Here is a 9,847-nt window from a genome sequence, read left to right as displayed (position 1 = left end):
TGCACAGTAAGTTTTTTTTAAGATTTAAAAGCATGCTGTATCTAGGTCTTTAATGACATCATGGAGAAAGATCAGCCAATCACAAGCCTTCACTTCGTGGAGCTAGCAGTGTTAAGTTTTCAGGTTGTTTATTCATTACTATTTATTTATTTGTCAACACACGCAGTTTTAAAGAGGTTTACATACCTTTATTTTTTTACACTTTTGAACTTGTAGGGGTGGTTTCCCGGACAAGGTTTAGATTAATCCAGGACTAGGCCTTAGTTATATTAGGACATTTAAGTCGTTTTTACAAACCTTACAAAAAAACCTATTCTGGTGTGTATCCAGAAATCAGTGGCACTGATATATGTAAGGGACGATCATGTTTTTAAATCAAGTCCGCTCAAACATTAATTTTAGTCTGGGACTAGATTTAAACCCTCTCCGGTAAACCAACTCTTAAAAGTTTATCATTCAGTGTGTTCGTTCATCTCAGGGTGTGCGCGCTTTAATCCAGCAGCTCGGGCACGAACGCGGAACGTGGAAAGGGCGCGAGATTTTGAGGTAAGATACGGCGTTTAACGACAAATTACTTAAATGACTTTTAAAGTAAATGCACACAAACCAGAAGAACATAAATGAGCGTTTTCAGACTGAGTTATTGGAATGATGTTTATTTCAAATCTAAAAAAACTGATGTAACTATTTGATGTATATTATTTATTCTATTGACTGAGCAGATTCATCAGAATTAACTTTACTGCAACATTTAGTTACTTATAGAGGGGTTGCAAGTTTACAAACATTGCAGGGTGCGCGCGCATCCAGGGGGCAGAAAGCCCGATTGGTGAGCTGATCTGCTACTGCAACAACCTTAATTATTGAAGCGTTCTTTATTGTTTGTATATAAATAAGACTTGATTATAGTTGGATCTGTTTTTCTGTCTTTATTTTTGCAGTTTTACTGTGATACATGTATAAATTATAATTTTATAATTATAATGCTAGTAACGTAATAGTCGCATCTACTGGTATGTTAACATCAGGCACCCAGCACTGACTCTGTTGGTACTATTTTCCACGCAACAATTCCTTGGCATTTTGACTTACAGACACCGCTACGAGCATACAACACAATGCACTTCTCTTCTTTCTGCCCCTCGGTTGCGCGCGCAACCAGTTAGTGACGTCGCCGTGCAACCCGTCTATATTTCTTGATTTATTTGTTGTGATCAGTGGTTCTCAAACTTTTTCGGCGTGCGTTCTTAAAGGGATATTCCACTTACTTAAAAAAATCCAGATAATTTCCTCACCCCATGTCATTCAAGATTTTTATGTCTTTCTTTGTTCAAATGAGAAAAAAATTAGTTTTTCGAGGAAACGTTTCAGGGTTTTTCTCAGTTTAACGATTGTCATTTGCAGCAAGAAAAATATGCACTTTTAAAACACAACTTCTCATCTTACACTAGCCGTGTGATGAGCCAGCGTGACCTTACATATTACTCATTACTTCTGTGAAACTAACACCTGCGGATAATTTTAAACAATAGACTGACACAAAGACATTCATTAATATCATTATACATACAACAACGTCTGACGCTTCTCTTTCTCCATACTTGTAAACACTGGACGTCATAGTTGATCTTTCGACATGCTTTTGCATTACGTAAAGTCGCGCTGACATGTCACTCGAATAGTGCAAGATGAGAAGTTGTGGTTTAAAAGTACATAGTTTTTTCTCGACAAAAATGACGATTGTTTTGCTTAATAAGACCCTTACCAAGACGTTGGGATCGTTTAGAGTGCTTTGAAGCTGTATTGAAACTGTTTACTGTTGAGGTCCACTATATGGAGAAAAATCCTGGAATGTTTTCCTCAAACAAATTTAATTTCTTCTCAATTGAACAAAGACACAAACATCTTTGATGATATTGGGATGAGTAAATTTTTGGAATTTTTTATTAAGAAAGTGAAATGTTTCTTTAAACTTAATATTTGAGAAAAAACAAAACATATTAAATTATACAATGTAGTGCTGTTGGTTAGCAGCCTTATTTTTCTGAAGTTTAATTAGGAAGTATTTATTATAAATTAATGTGTTTTATTAAATGACATAAATTTGGGCTCCCTGTCATCATCTCACAGCCCCCCAGTTTGAGAACCACTGTTCTAGATGTCTCAGTCTACAGTGAGTTTAAGCCTATAAACAGCCACGCACACCCTCACTTACACATTTTTCTCATTTCCTACCTTTTTTCACTCACTAACACTCAACCTGTTGTACTGTACATAAATGTGTTAATATCCGCCCGTGTGGTGTGTCTGTCTCTACTGAGATACACATTGTGTTCAGTTCATCTTGTTTAGCATTACTGACCTCTGCTGCTAGCATTGCAAATTAAGAATCAAGCCAGAGTTACTTGGATTTGTTCAAAGCAGCCGGGGCATCTACAGTCTCATTATGATCTTCAGCATTGTTCTCAAACAGATGATCCTGCACATCTGCTGCTGTGACATCATCACATCCGTGTTGTGTGACATCATGAGGAGTTTCACTCGTCTCTTCTTCCACTTTAGCCTCAGATGTTCTCGTCTCTTCTGAGCCATTAATACTTTTGTCCTCTTGCTTCTTTTCTTCATCTGCCTGTTGTTCCTCATCCTCGGACTCAGCCGGCAGCAGCGGGCTCAGATCAAGGAAGGGTTTGTAGCATGGAACTTTGGGTTTGACCGTGTTGATAATATGAGTAGATTTGGGAGGTTCTTGAAGGGTTTTCCTTGTAGACTTTGGTTTATCTGTCCTGGTCGAGGTTGATTTTTTTGTGGAAAATGTTTGCAAGTTTTCTTCCCATGCTGGGCAATCCTCACTTATTTCAACAGGTAAAAACGCTTCCTCAAAGTCTATATCGTCCATGAACGGAGGAGAATTACTCCCCCCCCTTTCATTCTTCGCCACTTCATCTTTGAATGAAACGCGTGTAGTCCTCGCAACTTTGGGTTCTTCCTCTGGCTCAGGTTGATATAAATCAACAGGTTCACACGGTGATGAAGATGCGCTGTTTCTAAAGAAATCTGTGATCTCCTCCATCTCCTCTGGCTTCATCTCCACTTGGGTTTTAGGTTCCTCCATGTATCCTGCAAGTCTGAACGAGTCCTGGCTTTCTTTGCAACATAAGTCAGGTTCCAGATCGCACTTGGGAGTCTCCATCTTCAGCACAAACTTCTCCAGATACCCTTGGTCCTCAGAGTCTGACTCTTGTCTGTTGAAAGATTTTTCAGAGGTCACACTCTCAGCATCATCGTCCTGCTTCTTTCTGCTCCCCACGGCGTCTGCATACAGGTCTGAGTACAGAAAAGCCATGGCTTTGGGCTCTTCAAGCAGGTTGAGGTCGATGATTTTCGGAGGTCCTTCGGGAAGGTATATCGGGGTGAGCACAGACTCCTCGCTTTCGAACAAGGCGGAGCCGCTTTTCTTCAGTGATGATTTTGAAAGATCTCTCGTCTCTTGTCGGGCACATGCGATGTCATCTGGAGAGTGCGGCTCACTCCTGATGCTGCAGCCGTAAAAAACATCGTCCAGGTGTTCACCAGAAATATCTAACATACTTACGGCCGAGGAGACGCATGAGAGTCCAGGACTCGGTGCAGGCGGCGCCTCGTCTTTATCCTGTATGTCTTCTGTGGAGCCCTCTGTCTTCTGGTGAGCTGTTTGTGCCTCTCCTGATGGCCCTTGGTTATCCAGTAGAGTAAACTTCTCAAAGTAGTCATCCGCCGTGGCGCCTCTTTTGGATCCCACGAAGGGTGTGACCGGGACATAGGGCTCTGATATTATCGATGTCACTACGTTCGGCTCTCCAGTCTCAGCCTCGGCAGTAACGTCTTCAGGTTCATCTGGGAACATCTGTGTGGACTTAACAGCAGGTGTCTCCTCGAGGTAAAACAAACAGTCTTCCAGACGTTTACTCGCCTCCTCGTCAACCGTAGACACTTTAGGCGGAGCAATGATGTTCAGAATTTCAGATCCTTCAGAGAGCAGACTGAACAAACGCTGATGTTTTTCTTCTTTGGCGTTTGCCATTTCGGCTTCAGCTTGTGGGACATTAGGGAGGGACACCTCCACCATGGCTGGTCTCATGATCTCATCATCATCATCACCACCTGTGTAAGGAAGAGCCTTGGTTTTCACTGGTCTTGGTTTCCTTTTCTCCCTTCTGGTCATTAGTTCTTCATCCATAACAACAACAATATTGCCAGCTGTGCCAGGACTGGTGAGAGCGCAGCTGGGATCTGGAGCAGTGGCGTTCATCTCTGAAGCCCAGGGTGTTGAGCAGCGACTGGAGGCTGTTTCCCAAACTATAGCACTGTCCTCGTTCTGAACCGTCACCATTGAGAAGGCTGGGTCCATCATCAGGCAGTGGAGTTTTGGCTTTACAGCTTCGTCCTGAAGCGCATCTCTTAGACTGTGAATGCGAAGAAGAAGAAGTGTTTTATACCCTGTTACTGTCTATGAGAAACAATTTGAGACCTCTAAAATCTTTAGGGCAGTAAAATTCATGTTTAAGCAAACATTGTATTTATAAATCATTTTAAAGATTGTTACAGATGAACTAATAAAAAGATTTGTGAAAGCTTTGATCTATCTGGTTTACAGTTGCTCTGACCTGTTGCTCAGATCTTCCACCTCATCGTACGGCTCCTCTCGTCCCTCCACCAGCGTGTCCCGCAGTACCATCATCTGGCTCTCCGAGTCCATTATTTCCATTGTTTCCATTTCTGTGCAGATTGCATTAATCCGAGGTGCTGTGTGGGCGTACGGGTCGCTCTCTTCGTGTCATTGCAGTCCGGGGAACTTTCTCTTGCTCAGCATTTTCTGTAAATAGCCTGACAGGCGTCGCATATTTTGCCTGCGCTCGCTACCACTGGTGCAAAGCACAGTAAACACAAAACATCTCCTCGTAAGGGTCGGTCATCTGCAAAAGGGGAAATTTGCAATTGTGATTTTGGATCTAAAACCTCCTCCTGGCAACAGCAAGACTATCGGTGGTTATGTACCTTTAACGTGTCAATGCTGGTAGAGCAGCATAAAGACCAGGGGATTGACTTTCTGCTTCTCCTTGCCAAAACTAAAAATACTTCACAGACACGCGAACTTTCTCTGAGATCTCGAAGCGCTTCAGGTCACACTGAGTTACAACCGATAAAACAGCAGAAACTTATTTGCCTCTTTATGAAGTTGTTTATCGGTCCGCTGAATGAATGAGTCAGAAATACAGAAGTCAAACATTCAGAGCTGAACTGGAATAAAAAATCTCAGTGTAAAAGTAAAAACAGAAGAACTTTGAGGTCTTGTTTCTTGTTTTGCAGCAATAAATCAGCGTAACATTTTATGACCCATCTGCTCAAATGCCAACCAACCTCTTGAACTGTGTTTCTCAAACATGAAAAATACATCTGGGAGAAAGATTTTTAAAATGATTTCCAGCCCTCAAAAAATAATTGAAACACATATAAAACAAGAGATGTTTTACTCTGAAAATAACTGATGGTCTTAAAGTGCTCTGAAATGTTTCATCAGCCAAATATTTTTTTGTTTTAAAATTGACCTGATCCAGAAATGATGAATGTCTGAAAAACTCCTGCTCATTCCTGTTCCTTAAAAGTGTTTGACTGACATAAAATTTTAAGAGAGATTTTATAACTCAAGTCTTCTTTTAAATGTCTGATACAGTGTGCAACTGAATGATCAGGTGTCTGATCTCACATTAACACACAGTCACCTGCTGATGTCTGTCACTCTAGTCATGTGTTTGTGTGTTTGTAACACAAGACAGACTGAAAAATCTGTGTGTGTGTGTGTGTGTGTGTGTTGCTCTGAATGGCAGCTACATATTTTAAGGTGTTTAAATTCTGAATGATTTGATTCATTAATAAACTAAGGGGCTTATTGTACTCTCATAAACACTAAGAGGTGTCACCCATAAACCAACAATGTATTTGTATTTGAATGAGCTGATAATAAAGACGATACGATGAATGGACCAGTCTAAATAATATGCCTATGTTTGTAGATTAGAAAAAAATCTAAGCTGTAAACAAGTTAAATAATATTTAATGACATTAAAAACAAATAATGTAGATACATCTGACCACAGAAAGAGTAATGAATGCTGATAATAGGTCAAAATTTCTTTATTAAAAATGACAAATCTAAGTAGAATATGTGAGCATTCATAGACAAAATATTTTGTTTCAAAACACTGAAGCTCAAAATCAATAAATTTTTGTTGGGCATAAATAGACAACTGAATGACTTGAATTATCACATTAATATTTAGTCAGGTCACATATTCGTGCATTAACTGCTTTGAGTCTTTTGGGGTACATAGGTTTTGCACACAGTGACGCAGTGATTTTGGCCCATTCTTCTTGGCAGATTTTCTCCAGGTTGGTTGGGTGATGCCTGTGGACTTCAATTTTAAAATGGTGCCAAAGATTCTTAATAGATCAGGACTTGATGCTTTGGACTTGTGCTCTGGATCATTGTCCTGCTGAAAGATACATTTCCTTCCAAGCTTTGTTTTTTAGCAGACTGGAGCAATTTCTCTTTTAGTGTTTCCATATTTTGCTCCATCCATCCATTTATCCTTCAATTCTAACAAGATGCCCGGTATTTACTGATGAGAAGCATCCACACAGAATAATGGTGCCACCACCACACTTAACTGTAGGAATTACAATCAGAATGAAATTATTTTTAACTTCTTTATTTTGGCCATCTTTGACAGGAAATTACAGGGATGAGAGAGGAGTATGGGACCGGCAAATGAGCACGAGCCAGGAATCGAAATCTGGTAACCCAATGTGCAAAAGCACCACATGTCGGAGCGCTGCTCATTACACCATCGGCTCCGACTCAGTCTATCATTTATAAATTAAGTGAAGTGTTTTATGACCACACTGAAAACTTCTGTTTGTCTATGCTGAATATGAATCAGCCAGGGGTTTGAATACTTTTGCAAGGCACAGTGTATATGTGATTAAGTCTGAGTGATTAAACCATAAAAGACATTTGATGTGAAAAAAATCTTTCATTGTTTCAACTGAATGACAGTCATAAAGATCTTGGATGTATTAGAATCTGATCAGCCATTTCTTTGCACAAAACATTTACTATCAGCAATTATATAAAACCTAACCAGTTAACATCTTTTACAGTGTTCATGTCACGTGATAGATCTATAATTAGAGCGCGGCCCATGCACTATTATATGTGTACGTGTATCTTGTATAACGTTCTGTACACTCATCCATATTCTGCCGCCGGAAGTGAACACACAGCGCAACGTACTGTCCGTGACGTCAGAGTGCGGAGCGATGGGGAGTGACGTGAGAGCGTGATGACGTCGCGCTGTGAGGCAGAGATAATGAATGAGATGACAGGCAGAAGGAGAGAGGGACAGATGACAGCGGACATTTGATTGATCCGTGGATTTACTGATTGATCAATGATCAGACTGAGATCATCATCGGACCTGTGAGCTGATGGAGGCGGATATGATGTTTTTCCACAGCACGGACGGGTGGATGTGATTTTTAACTGTGGATCTATTTGAAGGTTGGAGATTTGAGGATTTTTCTTGTGTTTTGTGCAGGAATCTGTCAGAATCCCACACATACCCACATCATGTCGGACTGAAAGACACTCGAGAAAACAGCGACGAATTAACACGGACATATTAACAGAAGAGAAGAGCACGCGCCAGCAAAATGGGGTATGTTACCATGATTTACTGCAGCTGATGGATGTGTCATTATAAACACACGAGACTCTCGTGTATAATGGCCTTTATCGAGTATATTTCGGATAGATTTAATATATACCATCATCTGAACGATTCTGATATTTATATAACATGCTATTTGCATCCTATTCTGAGAATCTGCCATTGGTGAGTTGTGCACGGTGCCACTGTTGTATGGGTTTTTTCCACGTACAATGGTATTCTTTAAAATACCATTCATCAAAATAAAGACCACTGTACCGTTTTATTTAAGCATCACCGTACCGAGTGATTACCGATTGTACGCGGCGGTATTTCGATTATTAAAATGATGACAGTTAGACTGGACCGTGTCTAAAAACAGTGTTGTGCTATTTGTAGTGCTGCTGTGATGATCTGAATATTACATGAAATAAAATCCAGTTATAGAGCATCTCATAAACCCCCATACAGCAAATACTCATCTGTGGGATTCAATCTAAGCGCTTGCATTTTGTAGGAATCATTTGATGGATTACAGACCAAATGTCGCATGCGTGGATTAATTGGCATATTTTAAACAGTTGAGTTTTTATAGGAATGTTGTCGTCAGTGGGCTGTGATGTCATCAGGCTGGGGCGGCTGTGACATCACAGCTGTGTGTGTGTGTGTGTGTGTGTGTGTGTGTGTGTGTGTGTGTGTGTGTGTGTGTGCTCCCGTTATTTAATGGTTCCTTGGCCTGGTTTGGTGTCTTGAGCGAGTCCGTCTATGGTTATTTCATTTTTACATTGATGGGTTGATCTATTAAATGCAGGCTGATCAAAGCAAACTAAATTTCTTTAAGGTTCCAAAAGAAGAGGCACTGATCCTCTAAAACAGCTGAGCTGGACCTAACGAATGCATGCAAACCAGCTGTCAAACTGATGTGCTGCTGGAGTTATTGAGCGAAGCTAAGTGATTGGCTCAGTCTGACATGATGTCATGATGTCATAGTTTTTGATGTAAAGGAAAATACCAGAGTGAGTTAGTTAAGAGAGAGATAAAGAACAGTCAGAGGTGAAGAGTGTTTCTGTTAGCTGTTATATAACCAGCAGGTTTGATTTCATTCTCTGCTGAAGCTTCACATGTAGTTGTGCAGAACTGAAGATATAAGAGGTCATCCACCCACCCATCCATCCACCCTCTTTCTCTCTCTCTCTCTCTCTCTCTCTCTCTCTCTCTCTCTCTCTCTCTCTCTCTCTCTCTCTCTCTCTCTCTGATAAGCAAATTGACATTTAAATGCACATTTAGAAGAAGATGCTTTTATCCAAACTGACTCGCAATAAATTCAGGGCCTGTACATTTGATTAATTCATGTCTTCATGTATTTGTGTTGATAAAAAATGAAAATAAAATAACATTTATATTAAAAAATATAAATGACGATATTAATGACATTACTGTTTATTTTTGGCAGATCTATATGGCCTATTATGATTATTATTGTTAATGAAGCGCATGTCACAGATGCACATGAAACTAAAAATAACCCACAATGTTGTTTTTGAGTACATTAAATATGAAAGAGTAATGAAGGGGAATACAGCAGCTGGTATTGTGTAGCACATAAGTGTGTGTGCTGATTAGTTGTGTTACAGGCATGAGATTGGATGGATGGTGACTGAACTGTGACCAGATGGACAGTTTCATCCTTTGTGTTTGTGTGTGTGAACAATGTGTCTTTGTGTTGTAGTCAAATGTAGTCTGATGATAAGAGCTGATTTCATCTTTCTTCACCTACACACTACAGAGCAATCTTCATCATATTGAACTATTAGGAGTCATAAACATATAAAAGTGTTCCTCCAGCAGCACATCACTCCTGTGATACTGTTAGGGTTAGGTACTTAGATACTTCTTATGGCTGAATGGTATAAACTATTTGCATTTAGAAAAGCATTGAGTTTTTAAGTGACACTATCTTTCATAAAACACAAGTATGTGTGTGAGTGTCATATAACACAGATATTACCTCTGACTGCACGCGTGTGCATATATTGATGCACAATATATTATTGTATGCCTTATATGCATTTTCTTTCTTATATATTGATATATAATTGAAG

At 39.9% G+C, this 9,847-nt stretch overlaps 2 protein-coding genes across 2 annotated transcripts in view; one reads left to right on the top strand and one right to left on the bottom strand.

Annotated features, from left to right (window-relative positions):
- Positions 1 to 640: 640 nt before the first annotated feature.
- LOC135721383 (uncharacterized) lies at positions 641 to 5,053 on the bottom strand. The gene is made up of 2 exons (XM_065243575.1): positions 4,644 to 5,053; positions 641 to 4,442 (listed from the first exon to the last, which is right to left on the bottom strand). Exons 1-2 carry the CDS (start codon positions 4,751 to 4,753, stop codon positions 2,402 to 2,404), a joined length of 2,151 nt encoding a protein of 716 aa, XP_065099647.1. The 5' UTR covers positions 4,754 to 5,053; the 3' UTR covers positions 641 to 2,401.
- A 2,184-nt stretch (positions 5,054 to 7,237) lies between these two features.
- Positions 7,238 to 9,847, top strand: part of homer1b (homer scaffold protein 1b) — a 12,342-nt gene continuing 9,732 nt past the window's right edge. The window contains exon 1 of the mRNA XM_065243578.2: positions 7,238 to 7,754. Within this exon, the coding sequence (XP_065099650.1) occupies positions 7,750 to 7,754 (5 nt within the window). The 5' untranslated portion in view covers positions 7,238 to 7,749. The remainder of the gene's footprint in view (positions 7,755 to 9,847) is intronic.

Source organism: Paramisgurnus dabryanus, chromosome 18, assembly GCF_030506205.2.
Source record: "Paramisgurnus dabryanus chromosome 18, PD_genome_1.1, whole genome shotgun sequence".
NCBI lineage: Eukaryota > Metazoa > Chordata > Actinopteri > Cypriniformes > Cobitidae > Paramisgurnus > Paramisgurnus dabryanus.
The sequence above is the reverse complement of the archived record's forward strand: the minus strand, read 5'-3'. Positions and strand labels throughout refer to the sequence as shown.

Bases quoted from the DNA above. Each gene is read 5' to 3' on its own strand.
- LOC135721383 (XM_065243575.1), bottom strand. From the start codon at position 4,753: ATGGAAACAATGGAAATAATGGACTCGGAGAGCCAGATGATGGTACTG. The intron at 4,443-4,643 runs GTCAGAGCAACT...TCGCATTCACAG, and splicing joins GTGGAAGATCTGAGCAACAG to TCTAAGAGATGCGCTTCAGG.